At 35.0% G+C, this 19,676-nt stretch overlaps 1 protein-coding gene across 5 annotated transcripts in view; it reads right to left on the minus strand.

Moving 5' to 3' along the window:
* Positions 1 to 19,463, minus strand: part of LOC149783539 (uncharacterized) — a 106,470-nt gene extending 87,007 nt beyond the window's left edge. For 4 of the 5 annotated variants that reach the window (XR_016413620.1, XR_016413622.1, XR_016413621.1 and 1 more), the window contains exon 1: positions 19,227 to 19,457. Coding sequence is in view for 2 of the 5 variants with exons in the window: in XM_089931798.1 (XP_089787924.1) it covers positions 19,227 to 19,326 (100 nt within the window). In the remaining 3 variants the exon portion in view is untranslated. Of the gene's footprint in view, positions 1 to 19,226 lie in introns of all 5 variants that reach the window. The other variant, XM_089931800.1, reaches the window with a different exon arrangement.
* Between the last annotated feature and the right edge of the window lie 213 nt (positions 19,464 to 19,676).

The raw sequence follows: 19,676 nt of genomic DNA on the forward strand, positions 1-19,676 counted from the left end.
GTAAGATGATTGCAGTAGTACTCTATACTTGTTTATAAGATGATTGCAATAGATTATAGTATTCTATACTTGTTTATAAGATTATTACAGTAGTCTCTATACTTGTTTATAAGATGATTGCAATTACTCCATACTTCTTTATATGATGATTGCAATAGTACTCTATACTTGTTGATAAGATAATTACAGTAGTACTTTATACTTGTTTTTAAGACAAGTATAGTAGTACTCCATACTTGCTTACAAGACAAGTACAGCTGTACCATCTAGACTTGCTTAAAAGAGAAATCCAACTTGAAACTACAAAGCACCCTCATCTGGCTAACTTGCATAATGTTCCTAACAAATTGCATAGACCCCATAAGTTGTGCCAGTTTGCATATGGCTCCAGCTTGTAAGCAAGTACAGATCATAAACACTTAGCCAATAAATTAACAAGCAAACTTGAGTTCTATGTGTCAACAGAAACTGTACAACATGTAACAAAATTTTGTGCCCTGCAGCATAAGCCAGGCCTCAAGGCTATGAAAAAAGACTAGGGCTTGTCCACTGAATTCAGGCAGCTATTAGTGGTCTTTCAATGTTTCAAATGTAACATTAGCTTACGCAAAATAAGCATAAATGCCAAATGGGAAATCTTAAAGCATTTAACACTTCAATACAAAAAGTTTCCCTGGGATGCTTAACACATGCAAGGTTATCATATCTTTTGCCCAGTACACTCAGGTTACCATCTGATTTTGAAACTGTTCAGACAATGAATGTACTGGCCATCTTCCACATATGCCACTGATTTACACCCCACTACACCATGTAATACTAAGGTTTTATAGGTGCAGTCAGGTTTCAGCTAAAATGTGCTGTGGGGTGTAAGACTTTTTTGGGTTTACAATTCCATCAGCTTCTACCCTTTGTGTTTTCTTTATGGACTTGACAACTAATTAAGATATTCCACTAATAGCCAAGGCAAATTCTATAGTTGCCTGTGAACTTGAGTATGATCGACACTAGGTAAGTATTGTATAGCCAATGCCGGAATATATCACAGTGAATGTCAAAAATATATTCTACATGTAACAAACAAGTTTTGAATCATAAGGAATACCACAATTAATATATCTATTGTGAAATCAATGTTGTTGATGCCTGTAATCCATGCATGGAATAGATTAGCAATCAATGCAATTCCCATGTAATATAGGATTCAGAGCATGTGCATGTTTACAGACCTGACTACAGGGCCTGAAAACAGTGGTGGTCCAAGTTGCAGGATCTGCTGTTTTTCCATTTGGACCCAAGATATAAATTTATCAGAAGTCTGTCAGACCTCCCACTTTAAAATAAAAAATGGAAATTAAAATTATTCCTCTGTCGCAGTCTCATAATTGTTTCTTAACAAAGTGAAAATAGCCAAGAAATATACATATGCAAATATACGTATAAGTAATGTTACTGAAGTCTTGGAACATTTCTGCATGATAGTCAGGCTGGAAAAAAAAAGATACAAATGTAGAAATTTGCATGAGCTAATGCTATTTTACTTCTAACTTTGAATACCCTTCCACATAAGCATCAGTCCCAAGTCCTAAAGTCTGATCTTGTTCAAAGCGGCTTCACCTAATTACTTGGATTCCAAAATCATCCGTTTGAAGCTTCATTCAAAGAGGCTCAAGATATCTGATGACTGGCTGGCTATAAAAAAATGTGTTCACGCATAAAGCTTGATTGGTCCTATTTTGTAAGGTTACACTAAAATGCGAACCAATCTGCAACGTTTGATTCCATCCAATAAATATAACAGATCATTAATACAAGCCATGAGTTTATTTGAGAACTGCAGGAACCAAAAATTTAAGAAAATGGACCCCCAGCAAAAAAAATTGAATAAGCCAAACAAGAATGCAAAGTATGTATGATGAAAACCGTTTAAAGAACACTGACAAAAATGGAAAACAAATTGGCCATGGGTTTTTAAACAGGCTGAACACAATGTTTTCCTGTATACCAATCCTATCTGTGTGATCATGGAAGACTGAAAAAGGGTGGTATTCAACCTGTTTGAAAGTTCCCTGATTCCAATACCCATGGTACAACAAATTTCTTGTTAACCCTATCCAGATGCATTCAAAAAGCTAAGAAGGTTTGGTGTTTGTAAGACAGCAACTGGCAAAATCTAGTGATAAAGATTATAATGTTGTTGTTGCAGATGCCCCAAGCATTAAAGCCATGATTACACTGAATGAAGAGCAGAGATCCTATGCCTTACCTATCCAATACTGCCCACTGTATTTCAAAAGCAGGAAATACATTTTCTGAATTTGAACTTTTTGTACTGTGCAGAACAAAATTATCAATTAGGTGAAACTTATCTCATTTCCAATGAATCACAATGGGCTGACTTCATTGCATTTATTGCAGTCTGAGTATTCTGGATCCAATCAAACATGAAATGAAGAATGCCACTGTCAAACAAGAAATCCTGTATTTATGTTAATTGTCACCATCTGAGAAAATACCCAATACAAGATTAGCTGTGACTGAGATCAGTAAACAAAAGGAAACTGAAAATTTTAAAAATAACTACTTTATTCATTTATTGATGCTGATACATGTCACTATGTTTTTGTACTGATTTTTATATTCCTCGCAACAGCTCAAACAACTTGGATTTGTTTATATGCATGTTGGACCTGGCTCCCTCTGAGTGACAGGTCCTGGACCTGCCACCCATTAAAGCTATTTTTGAAGCCCTGCCTCTACTGATCCAAAGAACAATGGCAAAGACAACTGATGGCCATGATAGCTCAGTGTGGGCATTCATATGTAACCCCAGTTAAGTTATGTGTCAACAATGAACAATACATACCTGCTTGACAGAAATAGCTTCAAATACATATAAAACAAATGCTTTATATAATAAAATCTTATAACTTTTTGCTTGATATGTACACAGGTCATTAATGACATTATTGATCTTAATTACTAAATGCTTTAAGCTGTTTTGTTAATACATGTACCTGTCAACAACTTCTAACAAAATGATAATGCTGAGTCACCATTTAAAAACAGCGGAACTGACAAGTTATTAATGTAGACTTGGTGCGTTTTGATCATTATAAAGTTCTGAATTTCTTAACTGACATTCAAGATACTGGAGACCTGTATTGCCTACCCTTACCAACATAAAATAGAAATGTGGAATAGACATGAAATATACATTCATGCAAATTGGAGACCTGCACATATGCCTACCTCTACAAACAAGAGATAGATATTCAAGCCATTGGAGACCTGTACATATATATTCCTACCCCTACCAACATGAAATATACATTCATGCAAATTGGAGACCTGTACATATGCCTACATCTACCAACATGAAACAGACATTCAAGCTATTGGAGGGCTGCACATAAGCCTACCCCTACCAACATGAAATAGATATTCAAGCTATTGGAGACCTCAGTGCATACAACTACCCCTACCAACATGAAATAGACATTCAAGCTACTGGAGACCTGTACATATGCCTACATCTACCAACATGAAATAGACATTCAAGCAATTGGAGGGCTGCACATAAGCCTACCCCTACCAACATGAAATAGATATTCAAGCTATTGGAGACCTCAGTGCATACAACTACCCCTACCAACATGAAATAGACATTCAAGCTACTGGAGACCTGTACATATGCCTACATCTACCAACATGAAATAGACATTCAAGCAATTGGAGGGCTGCACATAAGCCTACCCCTACCAACATGAAATAGATATTCAAGCCATGGGAGACCTGTACATATAAATGCCTTAACCCCTACCAACATGAATTAGACATTCAAGTCACTGGAGACCTGCACATATGCATTCCCCTACAAACATGAAATAGAAATGTGAATATACAAAAATCAGAATCTTAAGATAGGAATACTTCAAATTTTACTCCAAAAATTAATTTTTATCAATAAACCTTATCAACTCCATGTAATGTTTACTTGAAACATGTTTCCAACAACCTTTTCCACACTGTATGCCAATTACCTAAGTGTGTCAACAACAAAAAACCTGCAGTAGAATATTATCCTATTATTGTTGATGCCCTGCACATATAAATTTTGTCACACACATTTTATCTTTTTACGAAGGAATAATCCTTCTTAAACTTCATGTCAATCATAGCTCCAGACTGATACGATTTTGATTGATCGATATTAATTTGTATTTCTCACAAAAGCGCTTTTTGGTGTGATGAGTGGTTTTGCAAATGAATTACGAGATTTTAAGCCACTTAGTGATATGGATATTTGAGTTTATGCTGGAATATAAAAAATTTCTGACCTGAAAACTGGTATCTCTCAGAAGAAATTTTAACGTCATAATTTGAAACTAAAAACAGGAATGATTAAGCCTAAACTGGAATTGTTGGTATCTCTGCACTCGCAAAAATGATGCCAGAATGCTAAACACCACAAACAGAATTGCAGCATTTGACCAGATAAATGTCGCATACAGAAATGAAATGGAAACAGCAACAAGATGACTGTATATGGAAGATGCAGAAATCTCTTACAAGTTAACCAACATGTCATCATGTCAATTAAAGATAAAAGTTACAATGCATGGTTAAACAAAATAGTTACAGCTAATCTATGAATAATAAACTACATAAAAATGATAAATTTAGACAGAAACGTATGAATCAAAATAGTTTGTTCAAGTCTTGTAGTCATGCATTTGCAAAATTGAGATGTACATAATATTAATCCATCGTCATTATTAATCTACTGTTAGAGAGATATTTTAAAATAAGCATGCATTGAATATCTTTGTGAGAAAGAGGTTGACCCTAATTGCTGTTCAAATGCTCCCTTCGACCCAGCAATGAGAGATGGAAGATGAGATCATCAGAGTAAAGGTGGAACTCTTCGAATACTGACCAAGTCATGTGATCATCATGTAATGTCCATACAAACTGAAACATTTAATGCTCTAGAATATACATGTACATTTAAAACGATTTTGTTTTTTCATTTTAAAATGATCACCTAACAGTGAAAATTAGGGACCATCTTCAGGTATGCAATCACCATACAGACAAACAAGGTGCCACTACATACAAGCTCAGCCTCCAGCTTTATTTCTAATAATATTCCTCATTCATCTCGGAAAATAGATAAAGGTAGCTGCTAATTTTGATAAGTCATATATATACCAACATGTTTAAAGAACAACAACATACATGAAAGGAAAATAATATTTAAATAAAATGACTGATGACATGGTACATTTTAAAATTATGATGTATTAATGATTTAAAGACATATGGTACATTTTCATATTGATTTACTTGGGTAGCAAAAAACTGATTACCTCATCAGTTAAACCTTTCTGAGATGGATTAATTTCTCTTCAACAAAATTTCAGAAAATTCTTTACTTGAGTTCAATTATTCTCAAAATATCTGGTACAGAACATCTGCCTTGAAAGGATGCCGACAGAATATCTGAGCGATAATAATGAGCACTGATCAACGTAACACTGGTGTGACAGCTTGAAAAGAAGCATTGGAATCTGTCACCCGATCACTGTTCCCAACCTCATCTGTCTTTGTGACAAAAGCAGTGAAGTGTGCATTGCACTATATAAGCTCCTCACATGTGTCTTGTAAAATATCCAGAGTGAAAGATGTCACCTACTTTTGAAAAGAATTCCGAAAAAAGTAAGATAAAGTTTATCATTCAGTAGTGATCATATTCATGTTTAAATGACTTCATCTGGAAAAAATACAAATTTAAAGCCATCAATCATATTCAAAAACAATGATTGTAACAAATACTAAACAGTCAAACAGTTTAAAACATGTGACACATCCCATGTCCACATCTGCTGGTCCATTCATCTGTCAGTAGAACACCATTTTACTCCATATAATTTGAAAGTTTCGTGAAGCTTCGACCTGTGTGTATTCATCACACTATGATCTTCCCATTTTTTTCAATCAAATATGAAATAACCAAGTTATAAAAGAGTTGATTTTCACAGAGCAAACCAGATTTCTTCTTCTCAAAGGCTGTCATTATTGTTGTCTTGTCCCACTGCTCTCTACAAAGCATTGACGAATTTAACAGGTACCACTGGAACTCATGGACTCTGGAGCCCTTGCTTCCCACCAATGCAAGAATTGGGGACTGTGAGTCACAACCTTTACCCCAAAAGTTAAAGTTAATTCATGGCAGGGCTACTTTGTCTTTATGTGTGTGTGTGTGCTATCAATCGTCTGCAGTGTGACAGTTTATAGTGATGTCTAGCGATGGATGTGAGTGTGATTTAAATTTTTAACGTAGCTTTAACAATTTTTCAGTCATATCGCTACGATGTCTGCAGTGTGGCAGTTTAAAGTGGTGTCTAGCACTGGGGCATCATGCCGCAGACATGTAGCATGATGCCCCACCCAGTCAAATTATCCTGACACCAGGCTGACCAGTCCTAACACTAACCTCTTAATGTAGCGCCTAGCAAGGCAACTGTCTTTTTGTCTAGGAAGTATAGTTTTTCATGGAAATGAGACACAAGAGGAGGAAGGATTATCGCAGACATCACAGTATCACACACTGTGAAATATGAAAACAATTCCCAGATCCCTCTCTGGAGACATCCACTCTGGAATCGGAAAAAATTCATATGTGAAAAATCAGAAAAAAAGTTATTTGTGCTTGGAAGGTAAGAAGCAAAAATGTAAATATAAACACCATTGCCAAACAGCCCCTTCTCTGTAATTTAAATTCAATGAAGCAATAACAACAATTATAAAGATTCTATTTAGAGAACGTAGAGTAACTCAGTATGTGTGTGAATAGGATTTTTAACAGCTTTAACAATTTTTCAGTCATATCACTACGATGTCTGCAGTGAAGCAGTTTATAGTGATGTCTAGCACTGGGGCATCATGCCAAAGACATGTAGCATAATGTCCCACCTAGTCATATTATCATGACACCAGATCGACCAGTGCTAACAGTTAAACCTCTTAATGCTGAGCACCTAGCAAGGTAGCTGTTAGTACCATTTTGTAAGTCTTTGGTATGACTCGGCTGGGGGTTTGAACCCACAACCTCCCGCTTCAGAGATGGACACTCTAACCACTAACTCAGATAGTATTACAGAGCTAATCTACCTTGCAGCCATCTAGCTGTTATGTACAATATATATGTATATACAATATATACAACATGCTGTGATAAATTTGGCTTCGCACTAAATAACTGAATGATTCTAAAAATCAAAATATCAAGTTTGGAACATATGCACAGGCACAAAAATATATATAAAATATCTTGTATCAAAAAATTCAACTACAAAAATGATAAAAGTTCAGAAAAGCATGAAATATCAGACATTTGATTGAAATCCAATGTGAACATCATGGTAATTATGGAATATGGATCTTAGAGCATACAACACTGCAGACAAATTCAAAAAATTTGTTTGATTCTTGAATTCTTCCATTGACAATCCCGTGCCAAAAGTCATGTTTAGGCAGTAAACCCCTCGACCTCAGACAAGGATGCAGTAGCCAGAAACTGACAGATCTCTCTCACTCTCTCTCTCTGATTCATCTTCCCATTTTTAGTTTTCGTGGTTGCATTTGAAATTAACCAATTCAAAGTTGCTTGTCCTTGTTTCTGACAGAAATGAGTCATACAATTCACCCACACCTTTCAATTTATCAAGGGGACAATATGTAACGGTAATAGCATTAAATGCATTCACTAAGACTAATTCCCTTGGCCGATTTGTATTTATACCTCAAGCTAGAAAACTTTAAACCACACTGAATATTAAATAAAACACATTAAATACTTTTTTTCAAATGGGGTACTAAAAGTGATTTTTCATAACTGTAGAGACTATTTTCCTGATTTCATAACATCATGAATGCAAGCGACCTGACATACTTACCAATATATACTCATTTCTAAGTCCAACTTCAAACAACATTATTAAGACCCTGCTTTGCCATCACATAGTAAGCCAGCATATCAAGGTTGATGTTGCCTGTTTTACTGAATACTTGTCATGAACTGCATAGACCATATCTGCTTTTGCATAATGCATCAGCTGATCTGGGTTTTGTGTAGTTTGCTGTTGGACTCGTTTTAAAAGCAAGTACATATGGTATGCATTTCCATTCATATTCCAAAATAACCTCAGCATGAATAAGATGCTGATTCACTACTATCTGAACAATGTGTACACTTGTTTTACAATCTTAGTACTGGGCCCAGAGTGGCCGAGTGACCTTAAGTGCTCTCCATCACGGATCACTGCCATTTCACCTCTGTCTGCGTGGGTTCAAGTCTTGTGCTGACCAATGTGGATATGTGAGAAAGCTTACTAGTAGCTTCTCATGGGTCAGCGGGTCTTTCTGGGGTTTTCCTGGGTTCTTCCTCCACCAGTTATACTGGCCACCACGCATAGCCTATCTTGTGCTGAAAATGGCATTAAACCCTACTACAACAAGAGTCTTAGTAAATACTTCAGGTGGACAAAATCCCACAATGGAAGAAAAACAAATGAACAAATTACCCCCCATAAAAATAGAAAATATCTATGAAAGTTTCTATGGATAAGTACACCAAAATATGCAACCTTAAAATCCGTAGATGGGGAAAAAAGTCATTTTCTTGAGTAAAAAGTCCAAGATAAAACATAAGTATCCTGTTTAAATGCTCACAATGAACGAGTTCCTTCAAATTCATTACATGTCGAAACTTTCTATTTGGTTTTGAAATTATAAGAATGCTTAAAGCAATTTAGTCTTCTTTCTCCATCCATAAATTATCTCATTTTACTATCCATTATTTACTCTTCTTTGAATAAGATATGAAAAGTGGGAATATAGGCTTGAAAAGAGGGTAATATCATTCCAAATTTTATACTCCCATATCACCCGGAAGAATCAACAGTCAAAGCTAAAGCCCATTCATGATTAGATGAAATTTTGTTTTGCAACACCACTTGCACTAGATTTAACCAGAATTTGAGGTAGTATTTAGCTTTATCCTCACTGCAAACCAGTTTTGGATATGGGTTCTGGAAGGTAGTTTCTCACTTTTTCCACAATTGAAACATTAAGTACTCTTGATTCTGTTGATTTAATGAAGCGTCAATGTTGTTACAGGTAGGGATTAAATTCTTATACATGTACTTCCACTGGTAAAGGAACCTCATAGGTTCCATGCCACCTCTAAAGTTATATATTCCCCAACCTCAAACAAAGCCACAGGATTCGAAGCAGTCAATGCCTGAGGTAAATAGCAGGGTCAAATATTTAAATCTCTTGCGTCACAGCGTCACAAAGCAGTTAAGAAGGAACATAAGTCTTCATGTTGCTGAGGTTAGGTACCTCTTTTTCAAAATGTGGCCAAAGCATGTAGCTACTTTGTTAAATTGTGTGACCCACAATGCATCTGAATTAGGAGCCTTAGTCACAGGATTCCACATTATCTTCTCAGCAAAAAGCAGCTTGTTGTAAGCCCCGTTGTAATTCTGTGGTCAATAATTCTTTAATATAATATCTCTGAACGTTTGGTTATTTTTATGGGCACTCTGATGTTTCTTCCCATGCCTTGAGGCAATGTTTGATGGCCCAAGCTTGTCACAGTCTAATGGACTGTTTTTGTAATTATAATACCTGTCACTGAGGTAAATGTGACATTAACCCATTTTATCCTGAATATGACTATGGTTGCAATACCTCATTCTATCTTGATTCTTGAATACGCCTGGGGTCGTATTACCCAATGTTATCCTGAATACAAATGAGTATGGTTGTACTCACTATGTATGTGTGTAGTGTCTAAAGAAACGTGTTATACATCACAAATATTTGTGTACTTCTTCACCAACACAGGAAATGGTTAAAGCATGCATGCATAGTGAAATTTAAAAAAGCACGGTTGGAAAAGAAATTCTTGGCTTGAAAAATGATCGATAAAATGATGGGCAACAACTCAGATGTAAACATGGATGTTGACAGCAAGGGTACCGACACTGAAGTTGACGTTTTGGATGATTCTGATGAAAATATTGACTTATATGATGGGTTAGAATTGAAAGAGATGATGCAACTTTCAACAGTGATTCGGAGAATGAAGCTGACTGCAATGTGATGTGGACATTTTTATTCACCATTAAAGTAATATTGTTAAATATATACGCAACATATCTGAGTCACAAGAAAACAAACAAGAAATTGTAGCCTCGCATTCATGAATTATAATCAAGCTTCAACTTGGCATTAGTCTAGTTTAATTTATCAATTTCACTTCTCCTATATATAGCTTGTGATCCTATGAGATATTAGAGAGAGAGAAGCTTCTGTCTATGGAATAGTTTAACAGCTATTAGAATAAAAAGTAGAAAACTTTTGTGTAATTGTAGTTACTAGACAACCAATTGAACACTGTACAAAATGGTTCAAATTTTACATTTCAAGTATCTGAACCTGAAGGCGTACACCTATGGAGAACCCCGCATTTCATTTCAATTCTGCCTAATTGTGATAATGTCAAATCTATTATATCTTCTATTGTCACTATATGTAAGTATCCCAAGTACAGGGCTCAAAATTAGAGATAGTCTGATAACTCAAGGTTTAAGGTTAATAAATTTCCTAGCAGTCTAGTAATTTCATACCAGACTAGTTATCTAGCAAATTTTATACCAGTCTAGTAAACTTCTGATCAGACAAATCATCTAGTAAATTTTATATCAGTCTAGTAAACTTCTGATCAGACTTCATCATCTAGTAAATTTTATATGTCTAGTAAACTTCTGATCAGACTTCGTCATCTAGTAAATTTTATATCAGTCTAGTAAACTTCTGATCAGACTTCGTCATCTAGTAAATTTTATATCAGTCTAGTCAACTTCTGATCAGACTTCGTCATCTAGTAAATTTTATATCAGTCTAGTCAACTTCTGATCAGACTTCGTCATCTAGTAAATTTTATATCAGTCTAGTAAACTTCTGATCAGACTAATAATCTAGTAAATTTTATATCAGTCTAGTAAACTTCTGATCAGACTTCGTTATCTAATAAATTTTATATCAGTCTAGTAAACTTCTGATCAGATTAATCATCTAGTAAAGTTAACAGCAGACAAACAGCTTTCATAATTTCAATTGTTCTGTGGCTAATAAATGTTGATATGTGTCTGACATTACTTAGTGTGAAAGATTAGTGAACATTCTGTCTACAAAGAAACATGTTAATAGTGAAGCCTGTAGTATGCTGAACTGGGTAGCAATCAAGACATATGACCAGAACTTTAAAAAAATATGATAGCTTGTTGCCTCCCCCCCCCTCCAAAATCTAGAACAGACCATTTGCATATTAAATGATGCATTATTTTTTTAAATCCTTAAAAGATACAGCGATATTAAAGTCCCTCAAAAATGAACATCACTTGCTCAAATGTATCAAAATCTATGCACTTTGTGTGTGTGAAGACAAGACCTATGAATCAAGAACAGTACTACCAGTATTTCTGTTTTTCATAGTTTAGTGTCTGTCTATACATGTAATTGGCACATACTTATACAGCATGAATAATGATTAGCTGTCCCTTGCTGACACTGACTAGGTAATGCACTGCTGATCAAATGTACTGAGCAATACCTATGCAATTGTTTAACAATGAAGTCAAGTTATGATAGTAGCTACTTTATAACAAAAGCCCATAATACAATGTTTGATCACATAACAAAGTCAATATCATTACATTATGTTTCAATCCATTAGCTGAAACAGCTGGTTCCTCTGAATTATATGGAACTGGAGTGTTTCCTGTAATTGTGAGAGATCTACCACATCAACTAATTCGAACTTCATTTCTATTTTCAACACTGATGGAGAAACATGGAGACTTCTGCAACACAGATTTGGGACAGAGCAACACACACTAATATATATATATATATATATATATATATATATATATATATATATATATATATATATATATATATATGATTATCTTGCATAGTTCACATAAACAATATTGATAACAATAATAAAAATGACCTGTTCTCTTCATTCTGTACACTCAGTTGCTCTCAAGTGTCATAAATCATCATCCAGTGTCTCACTAATTTTACGCTGATGACAACCCAAATATACAAATCTAGCCACTCAACTGAAGTTCATGCTACCATCCAAAGTGTAGAGAGGTGCATTTCTGATGTGAAATCATGGATGACTTGTAACAAGCTGTAGATGAATAATGATAAAACTGAGGCCATTCTGATCACAACAAAAATACTTTCTCATTCAAATCCTTAATTACCTCAAACAATAAATATCAGTATCGCCAACATTAAATTCACACAATCAGTACGAAACCTAGGTGTTAATTTGGACAGTACTCTCACATTGCACCAACATGTCATGAACATATGCAAGGCTGCAGATCTTGAGCTGAGACGCATCTGAGCTCAAATCGCAAATATCTTTCAGTCGATGCCATTAAAACACTTGTGTGTTCATTAGTACTTTCAAGACTGGACTATTGTAACTCAATCCTGTCTGGTTCATCTCAATATTATCTGCTCCAGAAACTTAAAAAAAAAGCTGCTCGGATCATACTTAGTAGAGTACCACGATCAGAGCACACCTCCCCGCTGCTCTGTACCCTACACTGGCTATCCATTCGATCCAGAATCAAACACAAAATTTGTTCTCTGTGCTATGTTTCACTGTGGGACTCGAGTCCAACATACCTATCCGACCTCACCCATCTGTACAAAACCAGCAAGATACTTGCGCTCCTCTTCTGACAATCATATACTCATTATTCCAAGTATGAAAATGAAGTCATATGGACAGCGTTCTTTTGCATACCAGGGCCCAGCAACATGGAATGAATTGCCCACTGAACTTAGACACAAAGACACAGTGATCCCATTGAAGAGTGATCTCAAAACTCACTTATTTCGACTGCAAGAACAAACTTAAAGACCTAACAATGTTTCCTACCTTAAATATTCTCAGCATGTTTTTTTAATGTTTTCTAATTTCATGGTGATTGTTTTGTAATCATATCATTATATGGTTTTTTTATCTGTTAGGTGTTGTCTAATGTTGTAAAGCACTTAGAGTTTCTAAAGATTAGGCGCTATACATAGTCCTCATTATTATTAATAATCAGTGCATGCAAAGCACTTCATTTTAAAAAAAAAACAATTTTAACAGTGAACATGTGTAAATGCCATTTTGCCTTTCCCATGGGTGGCTGCAATGGCAGGTTTAACAGTAAGTCACCAACCATTCAATTTTTCTGGATTTTAAGGCTGTTTCAAAATGACAGTCTAATAGTATGTGTGTCTGAGTGGGGCAAACAACAAATCCAGACCACAACAGTGAGACTGTAAAGCGGCGTGTTGCAGTTTGAATTTGTACATTATTTAAAATAAACACTTATCACAAAGTGGGTTTTGTTAGTAAAGTTGAGTTATCCAATAATTTAGAAAATATAAAATACATTATTAAATTCTTTATACAAGTTTTGTGGACAATTTTTTTAAACAAATTACATGAAACCATTAGAGTAAGTTTTTTTGCCAGTTAGATAACTAAAATTTTGCCCTGGAAATGCTTAAAATGCAGGAGCTTCCAGGTCTGCTGCTTCTTGGCCCTGATTTAATATCACAGACCTCCTTGTCTATTTGATTATGCCCCATCTGGATCTGCTCCTAAGCTATGCCTGGGTAGTTTCCCTGAATAATGTCTAGGTAGCTTCCCCTGAGTAATGATTGGGTAACTGCCCTGAGGTTCATCTGGCTAACTGGTCTTTTTAGACCAACTCCATAATTGTGCTAACTACAAGTTCAGCATGAAATGCTGATGTCATGGAAAGTCAGAAGAAGAAAAAAATTCAAGAAAAGAATGAACAGTAAATAAATGGACGGAAAATTTGTGAATACCATTTGAATGCTTTTAATTAAAGTAACTCCCATGATTCCAAGTCAGGACTTTGAAAAATCAAAATGGTGGCCCACCATGGCCGGCGTTCTTTGGAAGAACTTACTGCTCAATCATCCAGGTCCAGCAAGAAAATGGTTGACAATATAAATAGTTTAACAGGTCAAAATTTAGTGGAATATTTGATCCTAATGGAATTCCACAGATCACACATGAAAAGGTCAACAGGATGAGGGATATGTGGAATCCATGACCATGGGAATAATGTGACATGTATGTGGAATCCATGACCATGGGAATAATGTGACAAGTATGTGGAATCCATGACCATGGGAATAATGTGACAAGTATGTTGAATCCATGACCATGGGAATAATGTGACAAGTTTGTCGAATCCATGACCATGGGAATAATGTGACAAGTATGTGGAATCCAAGACCATGGAGAGGTGTAATTTGGATTTTTAATGAAGCTTTAACAATATCGCTATGATATCTGCAGTGTGGCACTACATAGTGATGACTAGCACTGGGGCATCAAGGTGCAGACATGTAGCATGATGTCCTACCCAGTCACATTATCGTGACACCAGGCCGGTCAGTTTTAAACTAACCTCTTAATGCTGAGTGCCAAGTAAGGCAGCTGTTAGTACCATTTGTATAAGTCTTTCGTACGACTCGTCCAGTGTTCGAACCTGTAACCTCCCACATCTAAGGCAGATGCTCTAACCACTAAACCTCTGAAGCAGCCCCATGACAACGTGGAATCCATACACACACACACACATATATATATATATACACACACACACACACACACATAACTACCACCCACCAGTGCAATTTGAAACACATTTGTGGGTCTAATATGCACTGCATAAAATATACTATAGCCATCTGCTACATAACAGCCATTTATTGAATCCTACATATGACTGTATGTAAAGGCATTCCTTATTCATACCCACTACTATACAAATGTTAAACACATCATAATATCTCTTGAATGGGCATATAGATAATAAAGACATGAGTGAATTCCATCTGTAGAACATGCACATGAATTGAATAAGTCTTCATACACAAATTCATTTATCCACCTTGTGCTTTTTTGCCGGTTTTTTTTCCTATACATGTTCATATTTGGCTTACAACATTTAAAATATTTTAATTTCACACTTTTGTCTTTCAATTTTTCAGGAGCAAAATGGAAAGGACGTTCAGCATAAATCAAGAATTGATTTCTGGGAAAGTTCTAGTTCTTTAATAACTCAGAAAATAAAAGTTACATTTTTAAATGTTTTAAAAGTTGCAATGATAAAATGAAAACAAGAAAGTTTAGAGTATGTTTTGTGGGAAATAACTGTAAAGTTCTAATTAAGATTTAAAAAGCCCTTTGCTTTGCATTTGATGTGGAGGTAAATAGGTACCACAAATGTGTACTATATTACAGAGATGTAATCTTAGATGACAAGGCATCATACATGTGAGCTAAAGATCTGTGTTAAAAAAAAAAAAAAAATTTTCAGACACAGACACAGGGCCGGTGACTTAATAAAAAAAAACAAGCCTTGACTTACCTCTTAAGATTGGAACTTCAACTTCTTCCACTGACCTTTATGCAGATGATACTACACTGTCTGAGATTGGTAAAACCAATATGGTACTTGAAAATAACTTATAAGATGCTCTTAACAGACTTCAAGTATGGAGCAAGGAAAACAGTATGATCATAAATACAGAAAAAAACAAAAGCCCTACTAGTTACATTGCAGCAAAACTGAGCAAGGCTAAATAGCAACAAACTCCAGGTTCTATCTGACAATGTGAGCCTTAATATGACTTCTCATGATAAAATTCATGATCCATTCACAATAAACATATTTCAAAAAATGTTAATTCTTATCTTTAGCTACTAAGGAAAATCAAAACGTACATTCCTCTTCGGTATCGGGTCATCTTTTACAAAAGTTATATTCAGCCATATCTGGACTACTGTAATGTAATTTGGGGTAATACCTCTAATTCAAACATAACACCTTTAAAACTCTAAAAGAGGGCTTGCCATTTAATTCTAGATCAATGTGTAGAGATTTTCCTGGATGCAATCAATAATATAAAGCTTTTAACAAATAAAGAAAGTGTATTTCTTAGACAGGCCAAATTGATGTATATTTAAACATTAAAAAAAGCCATTCCTGTCTATCTAAGCAATATCTTTCACCAAAGAGATGCTGATGGTACTCCAAATTTTAAAGGTCCAAAAGAAATAAAAATTACTTTATACCAAGACCAAAGATGGAATTGTTGAAAAAAAGTTTTCAATATACTGGTCCACTGGTATGGAACAACATTCCGGTGACATAAGGCAGGCTCCTAGCATTTCTTCTTTTAATAATCAATGTCTCATATGGATGAAATCTTTAGACAACTGAACAGTTCTAGTAAAATAAATACTGTTTGCTTTTCTGTAATTTTGCATCATTTTCACAGCTAAATTTTTCAATGCAGGGTGATATTTAATACTTTATATATGTTTATGTATTCACAGAAGCCTGTGGGTATGTTCCAGGTTTGATAATTTGATTTTTTTAAATCACCATTATTTAGTGTAAAGCCAGATTCTTCACATCATACTGTATATACTGTATTAGTGTACATAACAGCTATAAGGCCTCAAGGTAGACAAACTCAAATCTGGCTAAGACAAGCTCAAATTTACATAGCAATAATGTTCACAAAATTAAATGAGGGATGCAAGAAATTGTATTGAATGTGTGTGTGTGTCTGGGTAAATACAGCAACAATGTGCAAGCTTATTTACCGACAAGGGGGTCGTGCTCAGTTCCTAATCCTTTTTGTTCCACAAGTTTTATACCTGGGACTTTGCCACAATACTTATATCAACACCTTTATTTAGCATTTATATGAAGTGTATTCTTATACAAAACTGGCTAGTTTCTTTCATCTACTGTATGTAATTTGCATGTTTTATGCATGCTGCCCTTTTCATAGTGAGAAGGTATCAAGTGAAAAACACACAATTTGTCACATGTCTTTGACAGCCACTTGTCTATAACAATTCAGTACCATGAGGATTTCATTCAAAGCATAATTAGGCAAAAAACCTGTGTATTTTCTGTTGCACGGTTTTAAAATCAGGTGGGGGTAGTGTGTATATATATATATATATATATATATATATATATATATATATATATATATATATAAAATGGGATTTTTTTTTTAATTGACCAATGAAAAAAGTGGTACGGGTTGGAAATGAGAAACAGAAACTGTCAGCCAGCCAGAAACACTTATTTGTTCTTTTAAAACTATTGTTAGGAAAATTTAACTCCCACATGTAGCATTTATATGTTGTTTTATGCAATAACTACAGGACACTTGATACAAAATGTTCCAGAAACAAATATGAATGTTCTAAAGTCATTCCCAACAATTTTGAGCATTTTGCTGATATCAAGGAAATAAAAAGTTGAAATAAACAGTCACAAGTCTTCGAATTATAAGTAAACCAGTACAGTCTTGTTTTAAATATTATAACATTTTGTCTTATTGTTTTACCCATGTTGGGAGTCTGTGGCAAGCAGATTTTTATTTAAAAAACTGAAATCCTTGTTTTCAGATAAATGTGATCATATTCAAGACTATTGGTATACCAAGACAGTCAAGACTATTGATATGCCAGGGCATTCAAGACTAATGGAACTAATTCAGAACATTCCATAATTTTGGCCTTGAAATAGAATTTAAGTAAACATCTGTTTTACTATAGTCATGTCAAAATTCAGTATAAAAAAATACCATCTAAAATTTTCAATCAGGCCAAATAAATGCTCAAGTTTTCAAATTTGTAAAAAATTTAGGGTATGTAGGTAAACTTAGTCTTTATATATATATATATAGAGAGAGAGAGAGAGAGATGTGTGTGTGTAATTGTGTATATAATGTAATAAGCATTTCAAATAATGGGAAAATGCAGCATAATTAGATCCTCGAATCAATTTTGGGAATTTGTTTTCATTTTTAAACAATTTCGACTTTTTAATCCTGAACGAAAAAAGTGCTAAGGTTGACAATAACAAAACCGGGGCAGTCATCCAACCGGAAACATTTTTTTCCTCTTGGACAGAATACGGATATACATGACGTTTTAAATCCATTACACCTTGTAAATAAACTCACTTCTACTTTGTTACTTTGTATCACATCATATCGTAACAATCAAAATTTTTAAACAACATACAAATCACTCTGAAAATTCTTTTGTTCTTTTACAACTTTGTAATAAAAATAAAAAGTGTCAGACAATATTATTTAGCTATAATTTTCATAATTTTACACAAAGCAAAAGTAAACATTCGTAATGAAACGTGTTGTGCCTCTTCAAGCTGAACGCATGTCTCGACTAGAGACGTTTTTCTCCATTATTTATATTTTGCACAGAAATTGTACAAACCTGTCCGTACAATGGCTATCGAGGAATATTGATAGCCCATAAGCTATTGTACAAGTCTAAAATAATAATGATAACGATCTAGCCTTGTGAATGGAATGATGTAAAATTAAGTTACATTTAACGGGGGGGGGGGGGGGGGGGCACGTGAACTGTGAATGGAAAAAACTGACAAAACACCCTCCCAATTATTTTACTGATATAAACGAGCATATATAGCCTCGTATCGTTGCTTACTATATACATGTAAGTAATCAAACCCTACACATTGTATTGATTCGTGTATATTTATATTGGTAAATAAGCAACGATGCAATTCCCTGCAGAATGCTTGTATTGCGTGCATGCACTGTAACTAACTCCAAAAATTAATATCACTTACACCGTCAGTATGAATCATCTCCCTATGAGCAAAACGCTCGTCTCTTCTTCCCCATGTGACAAACTCGGCCTAGTAATTCACATGCAATGCCCTGGGGATGCGGTAATAATGGGGGTTCAAATGGGACCATCAATCTAACGGAGCACGCAATCTATATTTTTCTACACCACTTCGATACGCATTAATTAGCAGTCACTGTGTGCGTTACATAGTTGTATGCGTATCAATCAAAATATGGACTCTGTGTAAGGATTTGAACGTTAGTAACCGAATGCTTATCACGAATCTTTTGACCTATTTAAGGGAGTAGCCCATCGACCTAATAGCGGCACGATCCTTAAACACGCTTGATGAGTACATGTGCTGCAAAATTAAACTTACCTTTAAATCGAAATGTTGACGGTTCTTGCTCACACAGCACGTGAATCTGGTAAGCAAACATAACAATTCCACACACCAGTAGGAAATCAGTATAATCCATGATCACCGCCGTGTAGGATGTCTGTATACATACATAGATGCAATAGAAGCTCAACTCTTTCCTCGATTTGTTTTTCAAGTTTGATGCTACTTACGCTGTGATATATTGACCTCTGAACGCGCTGAGCCAAAAAGTATGCCGACCAATCAAATCACTCTGCTCCTGCCCACATGCCATTCAAGGATAACGATGGTTCTCTTTCTCTATAGTGTTGAACAATAATTTAGGGATAAGAAGCAGACATGTTATTATTACTATTCTGGGCAATAAATGCGAAAGAAAGAAATGGTTTCAATCAATACAAGGCGGGAACTCAGTTTTTGCAGTCCATATACGGATGACTTCAGTGC

Source organism: Sinohyriopsis cumingii, chromosome 14 (assembly GCF_028554795.1).
Source record: "Sinohyriopsis cumingii isolate HCF-2022 chromosome 14, ASM2855479v2, whole genome shotgun sequence".
NCBI classification, from domain to species: Eukaryota; Metazoa; Mollusca; class Bivalvia; order Unionida; family Unionidae; genus Sinohyriopsis; species Sinohyriopsis cumingii.